Here is a 26,805-nt window from a genome sequence, read left to right as displayed (position 1 = left end):
ACGGCGAGAGTGAAGTATTTTTTTTTTTAGTGGCTCTGTGTGTCTGTTGGTGCTTCCCCACTTGCACTTGTCAATGACCAACAGAGGCCACCAGAGGCTTGTTGTGTGAATGAGGTGAAGTCTGCCATCTGATTGCCTCGTTTTAAATAAGTTCTGGAGAAAGATTTCTAAAATATTTGTTGTGGTGGTCTAATTTATGGAAATGCTGTACAAAGTTATTCCCAATGAACAGTTTTCAAATAAATATAAAACTACATTTTTGATAAACCAATAATACTCCCATTATCAAATCTGGTCCCAAAAGTCCAATCAAAGAGACAGGAAAAAAGCCACATCTACATCACTGACTACAGACATCCTCTAAAACTGAACATGTTTTTAATGGTGTTATTTGGTATATTGTCCTGTATATGTAATATAATCTGCTGTTCTCTTGCAGGCGGTAAGTGTACAGAGGTTTTACGGTTGTGTTCAGCAGAAACTTCGATCTAGTCTGACCCGGGCTCCATTACAGGCCGGAGGCTTCACCCCCTGTGGATGAAAACAGTCAGTCAAAACCGGAGCGTGGCTCATTAAAGCAGAAGAAAGTGACGGAGCAAGTGCAAAAATGGAGACTTAAGTTATGTAGAAGCAATGGTAGCCAAGGTAAGAGACACTTACAAGTAGTGATGGGAGGATGTAGGAGATTATCGCTCATTGTGATAAAAAGTGCTGAAGCTGCAACTAACGATTATTTTCATAATTGATTAAATCGGTTTATTATTTTCTCAATTAATCGAGTACTCGTTCAAAAAAAAAAAAAAAAAAGTTTATCAGCATTTCTCACACCTGAAAACGAAGTGTCTAGTGTCGTCTACAAAACAAAATGATTCCGTTTTAATAATTACTTTGTTATACGGAGCAAAGAACCAGAAGATATTCACATGTAGGAGCTAAAAAAAACATGAAAAGGTTTAATGCTTAAAATAGCTGACGATTAATTTAGTTTCAGGCCTAAAAAAAAAAAAAGAAAAAATAAATCCCATCTGTGATGTTTCTGACCACCGAAAGTGGAGACGGAAGGCTAGGCCTGTTTGAATTTGAGTCATTACAAGAATAGTGTGAATCGCAATCATTTCGGTCAGCATAATAATGGTGGGAAATTTTCATACAGCGTCCCATGCCTACGTCCAACATGAACTTATACTGAACACAACTCGCAAACAAGTCCTCACCTTGTAAAGTTGACAGATCAAGTGGAAAAGGGACGACATCGCCATGTCCTCATTCTCCTCTGTGTATTCCTGCATTTTATTTATTTTTATTAAACATTAGCAGAATTCCTGGGACCTGCGTTGCTATCCATGCATGTACAAATACAAAACAGTGAGTTTAAGTCTTTCAATCATTCCATCAGCAGAAATAGAATTAATTTAGTCGATGCTTTTATAGATCTGTTAATTTCCCCAACTGTCACTCGTCTAAATTAACTTCAGTACAAGTCTGAAGAAAAGTTTGTAAAAATTATTAAACCTGTGTAGTACTACAAAGAACTTAAATTTAGTTGTGTAGGAAAAGCAAAAAAATAAAATCATGGTTTCTTGGATTAGATTATCAGTGATTCAAAAATATGTACATTGCAGTTATTATGCAGCCAACTCATGTAAATCAGAATTATATTGGTATTAACATTGTACATCAAGCATACTGTTAAGTATTTAAATAAGTTTAAAAAAAATAAAAACAATTGTTTTACCCCGTTGAAAGTGACCCAGGGGACGTGGGTGTGAGGTGGTTTCAGAGCTCGGGTCATGGCAGCATTGGCGTGCATCAGCCGGTCTCCCAGTCCGTTTGTCACACAGGAGTCTACACTTGACCAGGAGACGGCGGGAGCGTAAAGCTGGAGGCACTGAGACAACAGCACAGACAAGCTCAAGCTCATCCAGAATATACACACAATATTCATACATCAGTGTGAAAATCAGTCACTTCTTCCGTTTGCTGTAAAAACTCCAACACACTTCTCCTCTTTCGGCTGTTGTAAATAAACTGAGTTTAGAGCTGAAAAGATTATTTGCATAACAAAATAATTTGGCACTTGATACCCATTTAATCATCCGAGTCATTAGGAATTTAATGCTTTAGCTTTTTCAATCTGAATATTTGTGTTCAGGGTGTCTTTATTAGTTTTTATGTGTGTACAGCATCCATCTCTTCTACCTGATCCAGAACTGGTTGTCAGATGGTGTCAAATTTAAGAGCACAGCCTCTTGTAGCTTAACAGAATTTTCTCGAGAGTCAGATGATACATAAAATCTCTAATCCATAGATAGAAAGTTTGAGGGGATTTTTCCTCACAAAAGCTATTATATTTTTGCCACAATTTTTGAAATGTAGATGCTGTGATGTCATTGGGTTCCATGAATGTTTAACATGTTAGAAAAACAAAAAGAAATATAGCTTGCCAGGAGTCTATTAATGTGACAGAACCAAAACATCCACAGCAGTCAGTTAGGGTTGATATTTGGTGTAAATTCAACCTTGCTTTAGACCAGTGTAGTCTGTGAAAAACCATAAACTGTATCTGGTCTAGTGTTAATTGCCATATAACGTCAGAAAGTTCTAATTCGAAGTCTTTCTCCCACTGTCATCTTTTTAAATGGGTCAGTGGTTCTAAAAATCGTAAGAGTCCAGTAATGTATAGATTATATTGTCTGGACTTGTTTATTGATTCAATGAACTGAGAGACTAAAACAGCAGGAAATCATCACAAGATCTTATAGGTTTTGAAAAAAGATGGACTGAAAGCTACTGAAATTTTTTTTCTGATCAACTGCTGCACCTGGATCTGCCTTAAAAAGAAAAAAAAAAAAAAAAAAAGTCATTTACTCCTCTTCAATTTACACATTGAGGATCTGTCCTCAATTTTTTTTCTAGCAGCTAATCTATGCATCAATCAATTTCATGTGGCCCACCACTTAATAGAAATGTTTCTGTGTTTGTTTTAATAGGTTATATTGTTAACCATTGATCATTCCTTAGCAAAAAAGACTTTTATTCTGAAATATCATAATTATTTCAATGTCTTATTCTGAAAAAGTCAGACTTTTTCCTTGCACTTGTCCGGCCCCCATCTGACCAAACTAGACACTCAGTGACCCCCACGCTGCAGATACTCACAGACTGTGCAGCACTGAGGACATTTGCTGCCGACTCCATGCAGTAGATGATGTGAAGCGCCGAGTGTCTTGTTAAATGGATGATACAGGCCTGAGGAGCACAACAGTTCATCTAAACTCACTGTGCCTTAGTAATGAAAAAATAATCACAGAAGAACTGGTGATGGAAAAACTACCTCAATTATGTTTCCTCTGCATTCTGGTTCTCCATGTTGACAAGTGAAAGGAGAATTTCCTGATGGAATCTCCTACAAGAGAAAGACAAAGTCAAAGTGTAATCTGTATTTAACACAAGTCAAGATCTTCTCAGTCGGTAAGATGACACCAAATCTTGGATGAGCACACCTTAGCGTTTCCATAGGGCACCAGAGTGACCGACATGATGTCCTGCAGCATCGTCCAGGTGGGGAACAGCTGCTGTGTGATGAAGACTCTGCAGGCTGGACACAAACTCTCATAGTACAGAGTCAAAGATACAGGAGGGACGTCTTGCTTTGGTCTGGTAGCATTCACCTCCATACACTGCTTCTGAACCTAAAACACACACAATGTAATAGACAGTGGTGCTGATAAAGTTTTGATGGATGAAATTAGCTATGATATATAGAATATTAGGTATTATAACACAAAGTATGACAGAACGCCCTGGTTTTTTTTTTCAGCCTTCAGACATTTTTAAACTGATTAACTGTGACCCAGAGCAACTCTGCCAGTCACATGAAAAACCTCTGGTGTTTAATTTCTGAAGCCTGACTCTCATTTAGATGTAAACCATGGAAGCTTTAATTTCCCAAGGTTTCTATATGTCACTGTTGATAATACTCTTTGCCCATTTTAACACAGAACAGTTCAGTTTGAAGAATTTCCTTTTTTTCCCACCTGATAATAATAATAAAAAAAAAAAAAAAAAAAAACATTTGGTAATTCAAATAAGGGCACAAGTTAATGCAAGTATGTGTCTGAATTCTGGACATTTACAGTAATTTTGAAAAACACTACAAGTCTAAATTAATTCCATAAAAAGAATATATTACAGTAAAAGATAGGCATGTAAGCATTTTCACCTAAGAAAAAAAAGAAGTGTTTTTTTTATTTCTCACCTTACACTCAATCGCTATCTCCAGTGATCGACACCACTGAGATGGAGGATAACGGCAGGCAGGTTTGGGGTGAGACATCCCAGAACCTCTGCTGTCAATGCAGAGGAATAAAAACACAGGCAGAAGCACTGACAACTTCATATCTGTCTGAAAACAGGAGAGCGTTCAAACAACACTGAGCACAGAGAGAGAAGACTAGAGTTTATCCTCTGCCTCATCACCAGATAATTAAATTCAGCTTTGAATCAATGCTGCTGCCTTCAGGGATCCTCGGACAATTCCCACCAGTGGCATACCCTAATGGACAAAAATGTTCACTCTCTAGTCACAAGACGCACACAGAAGTACGCGTTAGAGTGGTAAAAACATGAGGAAGTGCCCGACCGGCTGCCATATGTGTATATAGATGTGATAGAAATTAATTAAACAATAATGTGTGGAGGTCCATATAAAATTCAGTCCCTAGGGCCGGGCTGCTTTTGGCTTCAGGTCACACTTTGGACATGCCTGCCTTATGCTTACGAGTGGCACCTGCTCCACCTGTTTAATTTCGCATCTGCCCTTCCAAATGTCTGTGAACGCCACTGATAGATAGTTGTTTTCACTCCCTGGGTTACGGCAGCACAGTGACAGGCAGAATTTGACCTACTCCAGAGCTCTATCGAGAAATAGGAATATAAAAACAATTAAACCATACTGCACAGCTCTATACACCGTGTTGTGGAGGGATTTTAGACTCGAGTCAAACTTTACAGTGAGACACAGCTGAGGACACCAACCTGTCACAGCTGTAGGAATCAAACGCGACCACTCACTCCACGTCGGTTCAGTTTGGCTAAACTCGTAAGTAAGTAATAAATCCGTGTTAGGTGCTGTGGGCAGAAGCCAGGCTGTTATTAGCATTAAGTTAGCTATGATGCTAACGCTGCTGCTAGGAGTTGTGCCCATAAGTTACCGTTACCTGTCAAAGCTGCTTTATCTGAATCATAAACCATAATCTACACACACTTTATCCACATATTTTTTTATTTTTTTTAAATCATGCTCTTGAACAACTGTGGTCAATTGAGTTTAAATGATGCCAGGAAGTGAACCACGATCAAGCTAGCTTTAGCTACTAGAAAAAAATATGCTCATTCATTTGAGGTCTAACGGTACGGTACCGGTTACAGATGTTCCGTTTATCAGTGGAAATTACATTTTCTATGTTATTTTCTAAGGTGGTTTAACTGTACATTTACAAAGCAGTGTTTTCATAAATGATATCTATGATTTGCTACTGTAAAAAATATGGTTTCCTTTTATGGTGAATCAACCATAGAATGTACTGTATGTTCTTTCATCAATGCAATCATTGTAAAACATGTGTCAAGATTAATAAATAGGAGACTTTCAAAACATTCAAAGAAATTTGGACTTTGGAGAAAGTTTAGTAACCTTATATTTATATGTATATCTTCCACTATAACTATATCAGTGTCAAAGATTTAATCTTCAAATTGTAGTCTGTTATATCTTACAGTCTTAATCACATTTAAATCTGAATTAGACAAAGATGTCTGGCTTTGCCATAAAATATTAATCTTCAGATTATAAAATAATACTCACTCAAATGTCGTTTAAACCATCATCTCAGATTTATTTTAGGATCTCAAAGTGCAGAAAGTAGGCCTTACATCAAAAAAGTAAAACTATTGTTAACTTACAGTGAATACATGGTTTGTGGATTAAACACAAATAACTGAATGTTGATGCATAATCATTACAGCAAATTAACATTTACAATAGTTATTTTCTCACAGCTACAGACAAAGTATAACTAAAGCACAAAGTCTGATCCATAAAGTCACATTAAAAACAAAAATGAAAGTCAAAGCTACAGAAACATGATTTTACAGGTACATTAAGTGCAATGCAGAGACAAGTAGAGGTATTTCATTATAAGCACAACTCAAAGTGAAATAAACCTTTCTGAATACATCAAGTCACACGACTGCAAACATTTAAAAAAGTTAACTAATATGTCTTATGTAACTTGAGCTAGATTGTTTGACAAGTGCTACCGCAATATCCCACCCACAAGTACACACTGTTTAATCGTCAAATATGAAAATACGGTAAATTCTGGAGAGACAGAAGGTCAAAATATATCCCTCACCACAGAGAAACTGACCTAAACACATTTATCTGTTCTATCAATCTCCTCAATCCAACTTAATTGTCTAAATTAAAACTCCTAGTTGTGCAGTCTTTCTTTAAATCACTTGACCTGATCTAATTTATCTTAACCAAAATAAAGGCCATAAACCCATGGCATCCAGCATATTCTTTTAATAAATCTAGGTGCTTTTTAAAGAAAAAATATTTTTTTTTAAATTTCTTCACCTTGGTAGGAAAGTTTTAGTTGACTCGCTGCAATTTCATGTCACGTTTTTCCATGTTTTTCCATACGCACAGTGTTTGAGAGACTTATGAAAAGTTACTTAATGCAGAGAGCTACCTGACATTACGTCTTCAACTTTGAAAACAAATGCCCTCCAAATAAAATGATCCAATAATTAAAAAAATAAACTAAAATTACACAATGACACATACTTGATGACATAAGACACCAGTAACTTTGCTATGAAACATTGAATGCCATTCTAAAGTGTTTTTGGCATTTTTTTTGTTCAGTTTTGTTTCCACAGTGATGAAACACAAAGGTTATCTAATTTTGACAGTAACAGGAAAAGACCAGATAATGCACAAATAATTAAAATATGTCCTGCACATACGGGAAGGACTGTTAAGAGGTCAGTTCATTGAAGATACCACACAGGAAAAAAACAAAACAAAACACATCAGTGCTTTTATCAGTGCTACAACATACTGTATTCATTATATCAACATCATGTCTATATGTAGCACCACCACATGTCCACCTGTTTCAGTCAAAGGGTGGATGGACATGAAGACCGTCATTGTATCTCAAGCTCATATGAGATACTTGTATGTGCAAATGCTATGCTTTCACTCTAAACTTTACTGTTCCTACTACAAAACTAACTCAGTAATGTCTCATTAAAAAGAAAGCAAGAAAATAAATCCACAATAATAAATAAACGTCTCCATATCATGATGCACTTACGAAAACACTCACTTAATCTACTCATTGTGCAAAGTTTAAAAAAAGACAGCTTGAATGATGAGACAAACATTTTTGGTTGGACCATACAGTGACGCTTTGAAATGAAAGATGAAAGAGCAACAGTGTAGGGTTGATAATAATTTAAAGGTTCTCTGTTGCTAAATTGACAGCATGCTCAGTTGACTTTTTAATCGTAATTAAGTTGTAATTTCTTTGACTTTTTGTCCATTTACATAGGGTGTTACAAAACTGCATGAACTGCTCCAAAGTGTGACATTTCACCGCAACACTATATCACATATTTATGTAGATTCAAGCACTGCAGACAAGCTTTTCCATTTGATTTGGAAAAGAAGACGTAATAGAAGAGTTACTAGAAGTCTTGCAGTAGTGACTAACCCTTGATCTCAGTGAGGAGCATTTATAGAAACAAACATTGAGACAAAGAAAATAAAAATGTTACTAAAACAAGAACAAAAAAAACCCCATTAAAGAGTGGGTAGCAAAACATTTGCTTAACGGGTGGTGGAATTGGTACCAGAACCACCACAATGTCTCTATTAAAGATATTAGTAATATACAAATACTTGTTACACAATGATGGCATGCAGAATCAAACATGTACTGTACACCTTTTCACTGCCACAAAGTATAAGAATAGGACAATTTCCCTCAAGGGCAATTAACAAAATGGATAACTTGTATCACTAAGCGATAAGTGCATTAAGTGACTATTGAACAGATCAAAATACAATACAATATTTTGATCAAACCAATAACAAAATGTTAAAATTAACTTATTTGGTTGTCTTTGATGGGAAACGTAAAGTAAAAAAAAAAAAGTGCAGTGTTATTTTAGGTTAATGAGTTTTAACGATTCACTGTAACCCATAAGCACCACGGTCCCTCACTCATATCCTCTTGATAAGAGTGATGTTTATTATACTCTCTGATCACCATGTATACTTCACACATATCAAAAAAGAAAATGTTCTGCAGTTATGAAAGAAGAAAAATGTATGTTCTACTGCTGTCAACATTTTATCAAACAAGCAAATGTAATAATAAAATATCATTATTCTTTTTCTGCCATAGATGGACTTCACAACTGCTGCAGAATAGACCCAAAGTGACAGGTGAGTGCAATTGTTTTTGTAATTATTTCATGTAAAATAATTTTATGTTTTAAATGTGTGGTTTAGCTTGAATTTTCAGTAAGAAAGGACATTCAACAATTAGCATATGGTGAAATAGGTGGCACTAATTCTCCAGTATGGTACAAAAAGAAAGCATTATGAGGTAACGCCAAGAAAAAACATCGACAGTATGTACTATGATGATCAAAAGCTTGGTAGGTGGAGAACACATACGTTTATTCCTTATATTAATATAAGGAATGTTGTTGTCAGTTTTGCAGTTCGTTTTCAGGTAATGCTTCCTTTAGCATAAGCTTGAAGGGCATTTAAATCATATAGTTTTTGTACATCATTTATTTGCTAACTTAATTTTTTACATTTCCATAGCAGAGAGTAATTTTTGCACCATTATGAAAATGTTTTCAAAGTTTGAATTTCTGGCATTTTGGCTCTTCACACACGATGTAAATCCAAAGTGGCATTGTAACACACTATTGTGGCGTTAAATCTAGCTCGATACTTTCTCTGCCTGGTTTATCATAACTGCTGCATACAATAACTATCACTGGAATAGAAGTGCTTCAAGGCACTTTGTACAGAACTGCAAGTGTGCAAGTATATAATCACTTAACATCTGTTAACATAGATTTGCTTGTACACAACTCACTTATTTGCAAGCAATGTCTGTGGCAGTAAACACCCCTTCAAATAACTGAGGTGTTAATGAGTGAGCTTTAAGCAACATACAGTGGCAAAATGTGCCTTGATTGTCACATGTTTTCCAAACCAAAAAATAATAATAATTTTCATTTTAAAAGTGCGAGAAAGAAAAATACAGGAGAATGTGTTCTCGGTCAGTGCCAACAAGAATCTAACTAGTATTTTTCTAATGACAGAAATCCAGAAAACCAACGATCAAAATGTTAAATCACGGCTAGTGAATCTTCACAAATCTACCTTTCTGAACTAGCCACGTCTATGTAGGCTGGTTGTCTTTGTTTAAAATAAAGTGCTGCATGTCTTCAGCTTCTACTTCCCTCATTGTATACTTGTGCTACTACTATACTGAATATTTGGACGAGTATAATGTTATGTATGTTTATGGAGTGTTGATGTGGGTTGTTGGAAAACTATGTTTTAAGTGTTTGAGGTGCATTAGAGAATTATGATTTTTGTGCTTCTCTTTGAGGAAAAACAAATTCAGTATTATAAAAATATATGGAACTCTTAGATTAATAGATAAAATCCATTAATATCTTAGAAATGGGCAAAACAAATCATGTTGGATTGTGTTTATTAAGTTTGTAATAATAATTTAAATGTTTGATGCTAGGTTCTTGTCTTTCCATAGTTTTGCTTTTATAAACTAGTTTATTATCAGCACAGTTTTGAGAGATTTGTTGTAAAAGATTCAGTTCAGTGTTTATTCTGTAAATTATTCAGTTTCACAAACTTTAAATGGAAAGTAAATAGGATTTTTATCAGTAGGAACACAGTGGCATGAAAGTAGTGAACCCTTCAGAATGGTCTTAATATTTGCATCTTAATACAAATATCCATCTATTCGTCTATACGTGTGATTTATTTTTATGAGCACTAAATGTACAAAAAGTCATAATATCTCACATACTTTTTCTTGCCACCCCAGTAATAAGCATAAAAAATAAAATGGATTAGAACAGAGCTTCATTTTTATATAATTCTCTGTATATTAAACTACATCCCTGTTCATTTGAATTAGTTGACAGACTGGTACCAGGATCTAAATATGAAACTATTGTATTGAACTAACACAGCTGACAATGACAGACATGATCAACCTAATAATGCTGTGTATTTGCTATGATGTCATACCAGTGCAGCATGAAACTTAAAATATGATACTAACTAGTACTGTAGTCTTGGAGCCTGGTAGCAGTATTCAATAAGGTGCATTTTCAGTGCACAGTGGAGCTTTGGAAAAGCTCCATCAGTGCGACATGCTGGTGTTTCTCAGCTGGACTGCTGGCTGAGAGCAGGCCAGGCCAAGGTTACATTCAGCTGCTGGTTGTGTTGGACCAGGGATGTGTGTCGGTAGTGGAGAACCAGCTCTGTCAGTGATGAGTAGGAGTTGTAGGGCTCAGCGAAGCCATACCCTGTGGACGTCCTGTGGATCACACAGTGCTTCACATCCCCGTCCACTCTGCATGAGAAGAGACCCATCACTTCCTGTTCCATATTTAACCAGCCCTATCTTTTTTTTTTTTTTGGCATTGTGTTAAATGATGGGCAATACCAGAAAGCAGACAGCTGCCCTTTGCCTTCTATTAATTTATTTACATGACATAAGTAGTTATGACTTATTCCAGCAGAGGGCACACGTTCACGTGCAGCATGTCTGCATGTGGTGAACACCACCAGTTTGTTAATGACTTTAAAAGGTGATTTTTGTTTAGTCGGAGAGAGAAAATTATAATCTACATAGGATTTTCCTGTAGTTGTACCCTCCACTTTCTCCACACACTTCTACTAAACTAAACGTTCACAATATAAGATTCTCTACAACCTAATGTAACTACAGGGCGACGTGAGTATCTCTTTCAAGCAACCGCCTCGTTGTTTTATTAGTCTGACATAACTTATGTGCAGCTAATATACAGTGTTTGAAATTTTGGCTTGCGTCTCTATAATTTTATAATTCTATTGTTAGCGATGAATTGACTGTGAACAAACGTCTGTCTGTTCTTCTGTGCTTCATTTTCTTATCTTTAGGAATTTAAAATAAAGTGGCATAACTTTTCTTTGTGTTTTTGCATCGAGGTAATACATCAGAGCATTTTCTGATCTGGACATCCCTATAGCCAATTTCATCTACACTTTTCATTTCTGGGTCATGTGCTGCCATTTTTTCTTGTGTATTTGCTCAGAAATGAGCGCATCGTGTGTAAAAAATAGATGAGACATCAAAACTCCTGTTAATGCAGTGGTGTTGTGGAGCTCGACCCATGTGTACAAAACCAAGACATTCAAAAGGCAGCAAATATATGACCTCAATACCTAAAATATACAAATGTAAAAGTACTCACACAACAGAGCAGGCAAAAGAGCCTCTCTGAGATTGGCTGTCTCTGATAAGGAAAGTCCCATCCCTTCTGCCCTTCAGCAGCTCCTCTGCCTCCTTTCGTCTCATACCACCAGCATACCAGGTCCCTTCCCCCTCATGTGTATCATCTGCCAGCGTGTACAGGCTGAGGGACAATGTGAGGGTTAGACAGTTAGATTAGTTAGAAGACATTTTTAGAAATGCACAGATTCTAAAAACAATATTCTTGCAGCTCATGGTTATCAATCACGACTGATGGGTGAGTGCCATGGCCTGTAGCATTATTAGAGCTACATGAAAAATATGTCTAAATGAATGCCATTTTTTTTGTTGAAATTTGGCTGCCATTCTTCTTCACACTTACAATACATGTGGCATGGGATTTTAACACAGACATGGGCACATGCCGTAGAAACATATTTTTGGCTTTCATAAGGTGCATGAAATTGTGCATATTCTGCACCTTTCTGGGTTTGTGTAACAGTGAGTTCAGTTGGCCTGCTTAAATGATCACACTCACTCTTCGTCTTCATTCCTGACCCCCAACCAGTCATTAATCTGACTCTGCCTCGTGCCATGTTGGGTGAGCCAGCTGAAACATGGACATAACAGTTAGTAAACTGCAGTACATGGATCCTCATTACTAGAGTGTGAGTTTAATGTCATTCTGAATTACCAAAATATGATGGATGCTTTTACTAACAAAATAGGAAAGCTGAACAAAAAGCAATATACAAAGCAGTACAATGTGCCTTATATTGGTTTGATTCACAGCAGTGAGATTGCAGTGACAGTAACCCATTGGCACAGGTTTTAAATATCATCTGTACATTTACATTTATTTTTAGAAGCAAATAAGATTTATGTAGTCGTTCCATTATACAAAAAACCTCTACTAGTCATGATTGAGAACATGATGTTCTAATGTTAAAAACTTACAGCAGGTATTGATCTCTGATCTTTCGAAGCTCTATCAGGTCGGGCTTCAGACTGTTAATTTTTCTGTCAACCTCCATGTGAGCCAGCGACTTCTTTCTCAGCTCGTCCTCCAGCTTCTTCTTGCTGTTGTGGATTTCCTCCACTTTCAACTGCAGTTCACCGGAATTGCTTTGTATCCTAGGAGTAAGAGACAGAATAATGTTCGTAGAGATTCAGAACCTGTTTATTCTGCTTAATGAGCATAGTGTTTTTAGCCCTCCCTGTTGGAGGCATTTTTTCCCACTTTTGTGAATTATTAATCACAGTGATTTTTCAGGTTTAGACTGTATAAAAGAGAGTTATTTGAAACATACTTGTCAGTTTCTCTACTGCTGTGTAACGTTAGAAACATGTTGATATATTCCTTGCTGTAGCGTTCTTGAGGTTCGCACTCCTCCTCAAAGATCCGAATGATTTCACTGAAAGCCTCAATGGCTGTGCGTTTGCTCTGCAGGTCCTGGGAAGATGAAAGAACAAATGTTTACCTTCCTACTTAAGTTTGCCAACATTTGAAAACAACAACAAATATTCACTGTTGTTATACCTGGGATGCTTGGTTAAACTCCTCAAACAAACGGTCGTACTCTTTGCTTTTCTCTTTGAATCGATTCTGAAATATCCTCAGCTGTTCTCCAACTGCTTCAATGTTAACTTCCATTCCAACCTGCTGCTGTACAGAGAATAATTTAAGGAGATTTAGGACCAAATTCAACCATATATGGGTCTGGTATAAAGTTACACTCTATTTGGAACCATAACATGTTTTCATTACCTTTTGATAAAGTGTTAATAGCATTATTGAAATGAACCTGAAATAAGTGATACTCGTCTGATATCAGCAAAAGTCTTCACACTTAACATTAAGAGTCAAGAACCCTTTAAGTTAATTTCTTTCTTTGGCACAAATGTTAGGATTTTGATGGCCATAACTTAAGGATTTATACAACATTGAACATAAACATGAACAGCTGCAAGAGCGTAATTCTAGTCGTACACATAAAAGTACAATGAAGATTAGACAACACACGTTCTTAGAGGTCTCACCTGTTGGTATCTGCACATGGGGTAGAGTAGTCGTGTGTCCAGCTTGGTGTTGTACTGGGCTAGTGATTTGTTCTGGTAATACTGGATCAGGTGCACCACTGAGGGGAAGAGCAGTGGCTCAGAGAAGCCATAGTCCCCCCCATGATGGCATATCTTTATCATCTTGTTTGTACCGTCTTTTCTGTAAAATATTTAAAAAAAGTGACTTACTGAAAGCATATAGACCAGTACTTCAGATCACTGTTATCGTTCACCACCTATAATACAACACCTGCTTTTTTTTTTAACAAATCAGAAAGCAGAGCTAAAATTTCGATAAACCTAGTTTTTCTTGAGTGCGTTCAGTCAGACAGGCTTATATTTCAGTACAATGCATGTTTCTGTTAAAGCTAAAAATAATACTCAGAAAAATTGCAACCAATACATCCCGCCCCCATCTGACTGCCTTCCCGTCAAAGCCTCGACCTGATCACACACTGGCTGACAGCTGCTAGAAGCTGAGTTCAGGCGTGTTGACAAGGACTACATCATATCTGATTCACCCGTAAGAAAACACTAAACAATGCCAATGTGAAAAATGGAAGTAAGTTGAAGTGTTTCATAAACGAATTACAGACTCGAACTATAACCCCTCCTCCCATGTCACCTCATGAATACATTTGATGAGGGAGAGCATTTATTCACAGATTAACAGCCTAATCTAATGAGCAGAGAGCACTGCTTCTTTGTGGAGTGTTAGCTCCTGAGATGGATAAAGTGACCAAACACTTAGTGACAGCTGTCAAAAAACTATTTAACACGTATTTTAACTTAAGTAATTCACTGACAGCAGCTTTTAACGTTGTGGCAAGTAAAATTCCAAGTGGTCATCAAGTCCTACCAGTGTTTAGTTACACTTGTGTGAGTGTGTGATCCAAAAATCTCAAGGGTTTGGAATATGATTGAGATCCCATATCTACTGCTGGACTCACAAATGTTCTGGGAGTGGGATATATTTACTCTGATGTAGGCAGGGGCAGTCAGTCAAGCATGTAGAATGAAATTACATATATGAAATGAATATACATCCCTTGCAAGGTTTTACTGTTGGTGTGCGTGCATTGTCTTCAACATCTAACCACTGTACTGCAAAGAATTATATCTGGATACAATCATCCAACAAAGCCTGTTTTATGTCTCAAGCCACGTTAACACCTGGTCTACATCAGCTGTGAAGTGTATGTAGTATGTGTATGAGTATGAATGTAGTAGTCATCTGTGACACTCTATAGTGCATCTGGTCATCCACAGTGAATAAAGTAATAAGTACTCAAAGTATCAGGTTTTGATCAAATTACTAAAACAGATTAGAGATTTGAATACAAACTTAAGGTCACAGTTTTGAAAGAGACAAGTGTCTGAATAGACAGCATTGATTTAAGTTGAAGTGTCTTTTTCTTCAGACCAGTTTAAGAGAGATGACTGGATGACTTGACTGTGCAGACGGTGTTATGTTGCTTACTGTTGGAGTTCATGCCAAATTCTAATCAACAAAGCTTAATATCTGAAACCTCAGGACCCGTCTGTCCTCATTCTGCTAAAATTAAACAGATTTCAGAAATGTAGTTTAAGTTTAATATATATATATATGTATATATGTGTGTATATATATATGTGTATATGTATATATATAAATAAATATATATATATATATATATATATACATATATATATATATGTGTGTGTGTAGTGCTTTTTTTCTCAATAAAAAAAAAGAAATGTGTAAAGTTTGACTTCAGAACCAGAGACACCAAATGCAAAAGAAGGAAATAAAGGATATCGGACTGATGCATGTTTTCAATGTAGGATATTTGTACCCATAAAAATATAGATGACTGATGAGGCAGAGAGTTATATGTCCTTAAATTAAAACTTTTGGCTAACCTTTTTGATGAACACAGTTGATTGTGATGAACACATAATGTGCTCTGGTCACAAAATCCTGATGGGAAAAATGTGACTTTCTTCAACGAAGAGTAAATAATTCAAACCATATTTACCTTAGTGTAAGAGTATATTCCCCTTTAACCCGACTGGAAGCATCGCGGACCAGGAATGTGCCGTCAGGAGTGTTTCTCATTATCTCATTTACTTCCTCTCTAGATGGCACACAAAGGACTTGAGGTTTCCTAGCAGTTCATGTAGAACTCAAACAAAATGAGGTGCACATGCTTCAAGATATCCCACATTGATGAATATTAAAAGATTAAATACCTTGAGATGCTGCCCCAGTACCAGTCTGCATTGGACAGCTGGTTGTCATCGGCACTGCATTCACATGCTGCCATTACTTTGGTTGTGTTACTCTTGGGTTTTTCTGAGTACAAAGAAAGAAACAAAATTATTTTTGTTTGCTAAAATATTGGGATTTTTTTTTTCTTTTTAACAAAATGTCTGGTTTCCAAGTTTTTGTTGGTCAATGTAAGATGACAATCTAGATCTAGACTGCATAATCTGCACATAGAAGGTATTTTTTTATGTATATATATATATATATATATATATATATATATACATATATTTATTTTTTAAGTCTAAAATACAGCTATCATAATCAACATCAGCATCATGTTTTTGTTGATCAGCTAAAACCAAATGGAAGGACAATTGGCACTTAAAGTTAATTTACAGACCAGAGTTAAAGTTATTTTTGTAAAAATTACAAAAGTATAGAAAAAAAAGAGTAAATAATTAGAAAAATGCAGGGTACTAAATCATCATGACATAAGGTTGTGCATTTTTTCTCTTATTGAGCAAAATTGGTTAAATAAGTCTCAAAATATGTTGAAGAGTACCTCCTTCCATCGCTGTGTTGTTTCTCAGGGCAGGATAAACATCATTGTGATCAACAAGGGAAGAAAGATCCTGCACAATCGCTGTCTGAGTGTGAGACTGAACCTCGCTGTCGACTTGGTCCACCTCAGACTCCAAGGACTCTGAAACATCCACCATACAACGTCCCAGTTTTACCCCTGATGTCAGTTTTGGACCAGTGTGTATGTGGTTATGTGCACTTTGTGGCTGTTCAGCACACACTGCTGGCCCACTGACAAGGCCTCGAGAGAGAGAGAGATACTGTTGTGTTGCTCAGTCTTGCACCATGTGGGAGACTCTGTCCAGACTAGTCTGCTGACAGGTGACACTGTCTGACTGCCTAAAATACCAGAATTGGCACTCCTCAACACTCAGGCACATTCAGCCAGACTCAGTGCTGCTTAGTGCCCGACCTCGCCTCGCCTTGCCTCGCCTTGCCTCGCTTAACAAACAACAGCTGTCTGCAGAGAGATGCCATGTCAGCCCCGAAGGAGTGGAGCTGAGTGTTTCTCCAGTGTTTCTCTTTATGTTTATTGTCCATGTGTGAATGTGGCATTCGGGAAAATGGGAAAGGTGAGGACCTGCCTGTCGAGCATTTCCCAAGAGCATGGCATTTTTTTGTGAATTGTTTGTGTTTACCAGTGTGTATCCATGCACACAAGCGAACATGAGAGGTATGCGGGTACGTGATCTAAATCATCTCTTCAACACTTGTGACCCGATGGCATGAGTGCATTAACTTGCTGCTGCAGACAGAGTTATATGTTGGAGGAATCATTTGTGTACCGTTGTAAAAATTAGGAGGGGCAGAAACTCAAAAACTGTCAAATCTTGTCTGGTATAACAACCTGTGCATCGTGAAAAACGTCATCATTTTAAAGGTCCAGTGTGTCACATTTAGGACGGTTTATTTGCCTAACCCCCGGGCATGTCCAAAGTCCGGCCCGTGTCAGATTCTGTATGGCCCACAGCTTCGGTTTTATAATGTATTATTTATGGCGGAGTCATGGGACGGAGTCAAACAGATAATCGACCCAAATTACATGTCATCCTTAATAGCTTATTTGATAAGGAGTTGCACAAACCAGAGTCCTGTGTTTGAATCTCAGCCGTGACAGACAGATGCATCCATTGATCTTTTATTGTTATTATGATATCTGACTCAAGATGTGATACAAAGGCAGAATTGTTTCACTCCTGCGTGGCTTAGATTTGGTTACGTTGCTTAATGATAGCTTTTAGTGTTTAAAAAAAAAAGGTCTGAAGGGACCATTGGCCCCTGGAAATCTGGCCCTCGTTAAAAAGAGTTTGGACACCCCTGGCCTAAACTTAATGTACTTCTCGTTAATATGTTTAATATGTGTTGGTTTATCCTGAGTGGATAAACCAACATTGAAGTGGATGCTTACTACATAAATGGACGAATGACATCTTTTCTGGTATGTGAAGGCCACCATAGTTTGCTCAGGCACTTTGGGTAAGAGGTACGAGAGCACGAACATTTACACAGTTAGGATTATCTGTACTGATGCTTAATAGAGCACCTTTAATCTTACCTTGATCTGGTGACAGCTCAGGCCTCATAGCCATAGATATGTCTTTCTTCTTTAGTGATTGGTTAACAGTTGATGACATCATCACAGGAAATACAGATGGGGGATTATCTCCCTTCTTAATGGTGCTCTTCTTGATGACCACAGCCTTGTCACTTTGGATGGATGCTAGTGATGGCATTGGAGTATCAGCTGGATGGAGCTTGTCGTCCTCTGTGTGGTCTTTGCTGTCGACACGTAACAGCTGGAAAGACTCCTCTGCCATTTTCACAACACAGACCTCAGACCTGGTTTTATTGAGGGGGTGAAACGGCAAGTTGCTAGATACCACCGCACTGTTTATCACATTCTATCAACTAACCGTTACATTCATGGTGGAGAAAAGAGTGACTGTGCAGAGTTCATGGATGTCCAGTGTTGTAGTGATGGAGCATGTTTCCCAGATTTAGTGATGACATTGCAAGCAGATCACCTATATTCCTTCCTTTACTTGTATATGAGGAGTTTTCGGTATTTGAGCTCTGCTCTGCTTGGTAGTCATTTGCTTAAATGGATCCACACCTGGAAGTCACCTACAGCAGTCACCATTGTTTACTGAGCAGCTGAGTGCCTGGTTTTCTTGTTATTGTGCTGTAAACCCACTGGCAAGTGACAGACTCAAACATGACTCTTCGCCAAGGTCTTGCGCATCACCTCCATGTCTGCCTACCTGAAACAGAAAAGGTGTAGAGTTTGAATGTTTTATATAGTTTATATATTGAATATTTATTACACCCTGCAAGTTGCACCAAATACTATAATTGTGTAATACAGAACGTTAAGTCTTTTCTCTTTTCTCTCTTACTGATCATTTTTCGGGGCGTCAGTGACACCTGTGTTGGTCACCGTTTCATGATTATCTTTGTACCCTTTTTGCGTGTGTTACATCTTCAGGATATTTTCTGGCATAAACACTGATGTTGTAATGAATTGTACCACTCTTGCACAAAATCACAAGACCGAAGACTGCAGCTGATAAGTTCTCAATTAATCTACAAACCTTTTTTATAAAATGACAGAAAATGCAGCATAAATTGCTAGCATGCAAGGTCATAATCATAAATGTGCAGTTTTTTTTCTAAACGGCACTCTTCCTAAAATTTTTCGTCATAGAATAAAACAGTGATGCAACATATCTGCCATTTTCATTTGATAATTACGTAAAAAACAATTGTTCCATCACATTGTTACCACTAATGAATATTTGACACAGCTGGTGGCTTAATTAAAGTCAGAAATGACTGTGTTTACTTCTGAGTAAACATTAAACATGAAAGAGGTTAATCTTGTTATATAACATCTGCTATTCTTTAGCGCAACCGACACAATATGCTTAACGGAAAAAAAGATAAAGCAGATTATTTTTATCATGTTGAAAATCCTAATTCTGGGATTTCTAATTTAGCTTTTTGAAAATGGGTGAAATGAAAAATCTCATTTCATGTTTTTTTTTGACTGCAGAGAAATCCCTACTACATGTGATGACCAGAAGGGTGTAAATGTATCAGCTGCTCTACCGGAGAAAAATGATGATCTCAAATATTTTAATAAAATCTGATAGATATATTTATAATAATGTGTGTGTGTGTTTGTGTGTGTGTGTGTATATATAAAACACATTTAGAAAAATATTACTTGCTCTAATTGTTTGTTGAAATAAATTAAAACCACTAATGATGGTAAAATAAAGTGAATTATACTGGTCTTAAAATGATCCGAAAAATAAAGCAGGCGATGGTCATAAATAAATTCAGTGTGATGTGATGTGAGTGATGCAGATATCAAAACATCAGAAATGGCGTCGCCTTCAAAATGCTTCCAATGTTATGCAGCTGTTTAGTTACGATTGCAGCTTGATGTTCACAGTACATACAGTCGTCCCGTTCCTGTTGAGACGACGTGGGATGGTGAACATTATCTCGCGTAACAGTCCCATTTTTATGCAAAAAAACCTCAATCATTAAAATTTTAATTCGTAATGACAGTCATTGAAAAAATGGTTGGCATCAACATTTTTGTTAAGTCAGTCGAACATGTTGTTCTGTAGGTTTGTTTACTGACGACCTAATCAAAACAAAGTAAACTGTTTATTTCACGAAGAAGTTGGAAACGTCATTATTTTCCTATGTTGTTGTTAATGCTGAGGGTGTTTATTTCGCTGATGGTGACTGTCCTGAACGTGTGTTTGTTAAATTTATAAGTTTCTTGTTTATCAGTGTTGCATTTAAAAAAAAAATTTAATTAATGGTTGACCTACGCCATATTTGAACCAGCTTCAAGCTTATCATCATCCAAAGCTTGGAATGACAGCGATATGACGACTGAACATGCAAAGAACTGTCGTAGATAAAATCCAAACAGCCTGAAAAATGAAACATCAGGAATCTCAGTACAGGACTTTAGGCACCTACCTGGGCCAAAAGCGAATCGACTGGGCGATAGGGGAAGCCAACAGTTCATTGATGTCCATAAAGCGGCGAAGAGATGTGGCTGGACACACACGTGGCTCACATCAAACCAACCACCGGTCTCAGTCCTCACGCCATCCTGTGTCCCCTCCCTCCTTCCCCACTCCTCCTATTCCGTGCCGCCTCTTGTGTCCTCCATCTTTTAAAGGTCCTGTAAACTTGGTTCATCCCCTGAGTGGCACTTTTTCCCACGATGCCATTCCTCTCCGTATTTCCCTTCTTCACCAATACATCTCATGTCTTCATAGAAATCGAGCATTTTCCAAGACATTTGTCCACTCTGTTTTTTACTTTGACTTGCTCTCTTTCAAATTGATATAATTCCTCTGCTCTGTGGAAGTGCTTTGTAAAAACCTATCAAGATGAAAAAACTGAATCCCTGTGTAAGATTTAGAGCTTCTACAGGTAAAGGAAAAGCAAAAGTCAAAGCACTATTCCTCACACCATTCCTCCTTTTTTCACTGTTTCAAGCCAGCACAGTGTGGATGCTCACTGGTGGGACAGAAGCATGCGAATGAGTCTGTGGGAAAAAAAAGTCCAATATAAATAAATAATGGAAGGATGCCACTGTTGCTATACAGAGCGAGGGGCTTAGTGGTCTCTTGAAATCCTATTGGCCGGCTCGTTGCCATGTGCTCAGGAGTCAGCAGAGATGCTACTAACAAATCAAAGAAATGTTCTAATATTAGACTGTATGTATCCAGGCAGCAGGAGCCTCTGACCTCTCAACTCTGCCAGTGTTGTGTTCCACTTCACAGATCAGCATAATGAAAGAAGTGGTGTGGAATTAAAGGTTATAAAAATGTAGACAAAACAGGAGACACAGCCCCCACACATCCCTCCCCCTTCCCAGCTATTGCAGTTATAACCAGGCAGACCAGGAGAGGACAGGCATTTCCTGTTTGGATTCCTGGCATTTGTGTGTAACACAAACCTAATGTGGTTCAACTAAAATTGTGTTTGTAGAACATACAGTTTATCAAATGCTTTCGTGAAATATGATGACAAAAAAGCCAGTTTCTACCAATTTTATACTAACAGTTTTTGATGTACCTCCATGCATTTTAAGTTAAAAAGCCATTTATTTATTGCATCCTTGTAATTTCTCTGCTGATGTATGGGGCGTTTTATCCTCCAACCTGATTTTCTAAAACCTCTCATATTATTTTTATCCTCTTCACTGTCTGTATTACTAATTGTTAAAAAAAACAAACAAAAAAAAACCACAGATTCACCTGAATGACAGTTTCAGTGACTGTGCCTGTCTGCACTTTATCATGCAAGTTATATTTATCAGATTAAATAAACTAAATGTAAAGCACATGCCCGCTGTATAATGATTGAACAATATTAGATTATATATTGGGCTGTGACTGTTTGGATATAAGTATTCATTCATTAAATAATATTGAATAATTAGTAAAAAAAAGTTTATTATAATATTTACTGGAACATCCTTTCTAGCCTTCAGGTGGTCATGAAATCTTCCAAGCTTGTTCCAAACTTGTAACAGTACTCACGTTCATCTTCTGCACACCTCTCATCACTGTGAAGCGCACAGAAAAGATGGTGAAGGGTTTATATTATATGTACCACATTCTGTTTGGCCAGTGTTACCGTCACTATAAAAGTAGTCATGATAAACACATTCATCTAGAACAGAGTAAGATAATAAAAAGACACTGTCAGAAATGAAGTATAATCTGAATGATATAGGGGGTGAATACTCCCAGCAGCCTCAACTACCAATATAACACATGCAGCCTCAGAGATAAGCAGATCGGTTGGTCAGATACTCCTTAACTGTGGAGAAAGTAACGCTCTAATTTAATGCACATACATTAAAAAAAATGTATATATATACATATATAAACAATAAAACAATCTCACAGCAACAGTTCCTTGATTCATCAAATAGCTGATAGAAAAACATATAATAATATAACATAACTAGTATAATAACTACTATAAAATATTTTTATATTTTTATTTTTTTGTCTTTTAAAACACACTCACCCACTTCCAAGAAAGCCAATGACATGCAAATTGAAGATACCCTATAATTATACTTGATCACATTTCCCATAAATGTGAACCATACATTTCTGTCATGATAACTTTTACAGATGGACTTGTAACTTGCAACTTATTTTGCATCATATTCTCCTTCATTATTATTATTATTAGCGTGGTAATTATAATCTGACATGGATTCTGAGCTATCTCCTCTGCCTTCCTCTGGCTGGCTCCTTCATTAGTTTCACCTCTGTCTCATCTCCATCTGTTCCTCAGTCATGTCACATGACGGGGAGTACGATAACACTATTGCAGTGACCTTTTTTTTGCCAATTGAAAAAGGGCCACACTGGTTGCTTGCTAGTTTCAACACTTGTAAAAGATAATTCTCCAAAGTTAAAATTCTTTTTAAAAATATTTATTGTCTAATTCAATTCCATGAACTTCAATGTACAAAAGTGCGTCCCACATGATTATTTGACATTTTCTGCTCGGCTACTTGCTGTAGATAGAGGTCTGTTACTAAGTTACTGATGTAATTTGAACCTCAAGTTAGTCTGTTTTAAGTAATTACCATATGGTCCAGCAGAGGGCACTCTGAGCGCAGCCTGGCCTCAGATCCGTTTTGAATGAGCTCTTAGATAATCAGATTATCAGATCCGCTCCTCGAATAACAACAGTTATTTGTGATGTTAATAATTAATGTTTTTAATAGTCTGTTAAATACTGTTGAGACATAAACAAATTACTGACAATTTATGTTTACTTTGGTTTGTTTTTTATTTCTTCAGACCTCACATGTAATTAAGATGATGGACAGGGGGCGCTATTCTACCTGAGCGACTCCTGACTAAGCTAAGAATTAGCTTTGCCTTTATTTTTACAAGAGTTATACATTTATACATTGAAACATCTTGTAGTAATTAATTCAAAAAATCATTAATTTGACAACAAATCATTTTATATGGCAGTGTTTTTTTAGTGACACATTTCTTTCATGTGGCATTTCAATCTTCACACGACATCAATTTTAGTTCAACAATTAACCAAGCGGTTTACTGAATAAAATATTGACATAAACACTTGCAGTTTTATATTCTTATATACAGTATGTGTATATATATCTATATATATATATCTATATATATAGATATATATATATGTGTGTGTGTGTGTGTATGTAAAGCTTAAATAAAAATAACACATTGGTGTTAAAACACTGTACAATTCCCTCTGTAACAGTGTGTTGAGGTAAAAATGTTTTACTTCTTCAGTGTGAGAGCAAGGAACTCCTTCCTGGCCTTGCTATCATCATGAAATCTTCCCAGCATGACACTTGTAACAGTACTGGCGTTCATCTTCTGCACACCTCTCATCACCATGCACATGTGTCTGGAAATGTGACAGAAAAGAGTTATTTAAATGTAGTTGAAAGTTTCGTTTTAGAAGGTTTAATACAGATTCCATATAATACAGATGTATACAAATACTAAACAACCTTATGTTTACAGTTTTTGGTTGCTTAGAGATTATTTCATTTTGTGAGAAAAGCTCCATGAGCTCTCAGAGTCGAGACAGAAAAGAGCTGACTACTCACACAGCCTCAATCACAACTGCAACTCCAGCAGGCTCCAAAGCCTCATAGATGGCTGAAGCAATCTGTTTGGTCAGACGCTCCTGAACTGTGGAGAGAGATTCACTTTAAATGAAACTGAAGAACAAAAGAAATAAAAAGGTAAATAAGAAATAAAGTTTAGTCAACTGTTTTACCTTGAAGCCTCCTGCTGTAGATCTCAACAATTCTGAAAGAACGTGAACATAAATCAAACATTTGCGTGTGTGCGTGCGTGCGTGCTTGTGTGTGTCTGTGTCTCTTACCTTGCAAGCTTGCTCAGACCAACCACTTTCTTGTTTGGTAGGTATGCTATGTGAGCCTGAAACGATAAAAACAAATCATGTAGCATGTGCAAAAGCTTTCTACCAGGCCCCATTTTGTACCTTTTTAGTTTTCTAAATACTCAGTGATTTTGATGTGACGTTACCTTGCCAAAGAAGGGCACCAGGTGATGTTCACAGAGAGAAAACAACTCGATATCCTTGACGATCACCATTTCTTCGTGATTTTCATCAAAGATTGCATCATTCAAAATGTCTGTGTGGGAATTAAATATACATTTAACACTGAGGTCATCAGCACATCTTCAATAAGTAGTGTTTCAGTGTAGTTAAACTGCCAATGAGACTCTTGTTACAGCTCAGTACTTTTCCTTTACCTTGTGTGGTTTCCTTGTAGCCTTTGGTGAGGAACTGCATGGCTTTGGCAGCACGCAGTGGTGTCCGTAGAAGTCCCTCCCGGTCCACATCTTCTCCGAGCCCAGTCAGTATGGTACTGTAAGCGTTCTCAATGAGAGCCAGCTTTTTGGAATCAGCAGCCTCCTTGGATTCCTTTTCCTGTTTGCACATACAATTATGTTTGGACTCGATCAGGTATTCAGATACACCTCCGTTCATCTCTGAGACATGGAGATACTCCATTCTGGCTTGTAGTTCTGCTTTCAGAGATGATAACAATACAATGAAATATAATGAAGCAAGCTCAGTTGTACTCTGTTGGCTGAGGAAGGATGTCCCCTTGGTTTATAAAGCCTGATGAGGAGCCCAGAAGCTTCATGGGAGCCTCAAGACACTCATGCAGGAGAAATCAATTTCAAGGTGTTTTGCATGAAATGCCAGGAACAGCATTTGACTGGTCCCGTGATTTTACTAGAACTATCTTGAACTGTTTTGTGTTCCCTGTGAGTTTTGTCAACAACATTCACGTTACAGTAGCTAATTTATTGTAATTAAACATCTATTGGAAACCTAAGTAGTGCAAAGAACAAAAACTGATGACTGGTGATGTGATGCTATTGCCACCGCGACCCCCCCCATTCTCATTCATTTATACTCATTATTCACTCGAAGGTTTTGTCATCCAATGTTGTTGCATACAGAGTCTAGTGGACCCCTGCTGCGTAAATAAACCATGAGTCAACATGTATAAAATGAATACCTCAAGTGCCTCAGCTGAGCCTAATTGATTCGAAAACAGATCTGGTGAGAAGTGAAGTGTACAAACGTTATATTGTGTCTTTCTGTTGTGACTGAAAATCTATTCTTCATGGATCTGCATGTGTATTCTTTATATCACTTTTAACTTCCAAGAATGATATGGATTTACACTCCGTCATGAGGCTTAACATCCCATCTCTTTCTTGGAGACAGTGTTGACGTAATCATAAACAAGTCATGACTGGTTATACTTAATTCTGTTAATTAAGTCCTGCACTATTATAAAGCTGTATAGCTTCACAAGAGAAATAAACAATTATATAATGATAAATATTTCCATATGTATTTTTTAGGAAAACTGAAACTAATGTATTACTTGTATTGAAAAACTGATATTTTACAAACTGGAAACGTTTTGGCTTGAGTATGATTAAAATGTTACTTTATAAAACAAAGAATAAATATCACTTTTAAATTCACCAAGAAGGCAGCAATTTTTATAACGTCATTTCCGTTATTTAGCACCAAAGCATCAAAGCCTGTATGTGGAAAAATAATTTAGACCAGTCTTCCTCAGTGCTTAACAACTACAGACCAGCAGTATCCAACCTACCATTATTAAATTACAGTGTTAGACAAACTAGTTTTTAATCAGTTAAAATATGTTTTAAATGCACATAACATTTTTGAAAGGTACCACTCAGGTTTTTGCATTAGTCATGTTATATAAAATACCTTAATGTATAAACAGTGTGGCCTTAAGGAGCCTTAAGACACTCATGCAGGAGAAATTAATTTCATGGGGTATTGCATCAAATGCCCGGAACAGCATTTGACTGGTCCCGTGATTTTACTAGAACTATCTTGAACTTTCACGCTCTGACTTTTTTCAAGTGAGTGATATTTCCTGACGTAAACAGTGGTAATTGAATGGATTATAACTATAATTCCCATCCAAGCAAAGGCATATAATAATCTAACCATGACAACTTTTGGCAATTGTGGTTGAGCATACCAAGGTTTGACATAATACACAATAAAAATAATTATAGTAAAACACACACAATTTAATTTATGCCACTACAAATCATATTTCCATCCATTTCCTACCACTTTATCCTCCACATGAAGGTCACGGGAGGTGCTGGAGCCCAATTTAACCAATCTGCAAGTCTTTGGACTGTGGGAGGAAGCTTG

The 26,805-nt window shown here is 36.9% G+C and overlaps 3 protein-coding genes across 5 annotated transcripts; all 3 read right to left on the bottom strand.

Moving 5' to 3' along the window:
- Nucleotides 1–361: 361 nt before the first annotated feature.
- Nucleotides 362–4,833, bottom strand: LOC131466120 (gamma-interferon-inducible lysosomal thiol reductase-like). Its single transcript, XM_058639276.1, has 7 exons — nt 4,259–4,833; nt 3,504–3,692; nt 3,335–3,406; nt 3,160–3,249; nt 1,736–1,888; nt 1,215–1,283; nt 362–531 (listed from the first exon to the last, which is right to left on the bottom strand). The coding sequence occupies exons 1-7, from the start codon at nt 4,397–4,399 to the stop codon at nt 472–474; spliced, it is 774 nt and encodes a 257-aa protein (XP_058495259.1). The 5' UTR covers nt 4,400–4,833; the 3' UTR covers nt 362–471.
- Nucleotides 4,834–10,503: 5,670 nt separating this feature from the next.
- On the bottom strand, nt 10,504–18,261 carry LOC131466118 (phosphatidylinositol 3-kinase regulatory subunit gamma-like). Of its 3 annotated transcripts, none has more exons than XM_058639273.1 (11): nt 18,038–18,261; nt 16,463–16,603; nt 15,882–15,984; nt 15,668–15,766; nt 13,629–13,809; nt 13,129–13,254; nt 12,899–13,041; nt 12,546–12,722; nt 12,127–12,198; nt 11,590–11,751; nt 10,504–10,706 (listed from the first exon to the last, which is right to left on the bottom strand). In XM_058639273.1, the coding sequence occupies exons 1-11, from the start codon at nt 18,213–18,215 to the stop codon at nt 10,517–10,519; spliced, it is 1,572 nt and encodes a 523-aa protein (XP_058495256.1). In that variant the 5' UTR covers nt 18,216–18,261; the 3' UTR covers nt 10,504–10,516. The 3 variants fall into 3 exon arrangements, with proteins under 3 accessions (XP_058495256.1, XP_058495257.1, XP_058495258.1); XM_058639274.1 differs by having other exon boundaries at nt 13,129–13,251; XM_058639275.1 differs by lacking the exon at nt 12,127–12,198.
- A 5,435-nt stretch (nt 18,262–23,696) lies between these two features.
- LOC131465732 (GTP cyclohydrolase 1 2-like) lies at nt 23,697–25,167 on the bottom strand. Its single transcript, XM_058638601.1, has 6 exons — nt 24,831–25,167; nt 24,600–24,709; nt 24,436–24,491; nt 24,328–24,359; nt 24,155–24,239; nt 23,697–23,949 (listed from the first exon to the last, which is right to left on the bottom strand). The coding sequence occupies exons 1-6, from the start codon at nt 25,090–25,092 to the stop codon at nt 23,820–23,822; spliced, it is 675 nt and encodes a 224-aa protein (XP_058494584.1). The 5' UTR covers nt 25,093–25,167; the 3' UTR covers nt 23,697–23,819.
- Nucleotides 25,168–26,805: the final 1,638 nt, after the last annotated feature.

Source organism: Solea solea, chromosome 9, assembly GCF_958295425.1.
Source record: "Solea solea chromosome 9, fSolSol10.1, whole genome shotgun sequence".
NCBI classification, from domain to species: domain Eukaryota; kingdom Metazoa; phylum Chordata; class Actinopteri; order Pleuronectiformes; family Soleidae; genus Solea; species Solea solea.
This window is presented reverse-complemented; position numbering and strand designations above follow the sequence as displayed.

What these genes read in the sequence shown, in the direction of transcription:
- LOC131466120 (XM_058639276.1), bottom strand. Translation starts at nt 4,399, where the DNA reads ATGAAGTTGTCAGTGCTTCTGCCTGTGTTTTTATTCCTCTGCATTGAC. An exon ending in AGATAGCGATTGAGTGTAAG is followed by an intron (nt 3,693 to 4,258) that starts GTGAGAAATAAA and finishes TGTGTGTTTTAG; the next exon opens with GTTCAGAAGCAGTGTATGGA. An exon ending in TGATCTGTCAACTTTACAAG is followed by an intron (nt 532 to 1,214) that starts GTGAGGACTTGT and finishes TTTCATCCACAG; the next exon opens with GGGGTGAAGCCTCCGGCCTG.
- LOC131466118 (XM_058639273.1), bottom strand. Translation starts at nt 18,215, where the DNA reads ATGCCATCACTAGCATCCATCCAAAGTGACAAGGCTGTGGTCATCAAG. An exon ending in TACTGGGGCAGCATCTCAAG is followed by an intron (nt 15,767 to 15,881) that starts GTATTTAATCTT and finishes TGTGCCATCTAG; the next exon opens with AGAGGAAGTAAATGAGATAA. An exon ending in GAATATACTCTTACACTAAG is followed by an intron (nt 13,810 to 15,667) that starts GTAAATATGGTT and finishes AATATTTTACAG; the next exon opens with AAAAGACGGTACAAACAAGA.
- LOC131465732 (XM_058638601.1), bottom strand. Translation starts at nt 25,092, where the DNA reads ATGGAGTATCTCCATGTCTCAGAGATGAACGGAGGTGTATCTGAATAC. An exon ending in TGGTGCCCTTCTTTGGCAAG is followed by an intron (nt 24,492 to 24,599) that starts GTAACGTCACAT and finishes TTATCGTTTCAG; the next exon opens with GCTCACATAGCATACCTACC. An exon ending in GCAGTTGTGATTGAGGCTGT is followed by an intron (nt 23,950 to 24,154) that starts GTGAGTAGTCAG and finishes TCACATTTCCAG; the next exon opens with ACACATGTGCATGGTGATGA.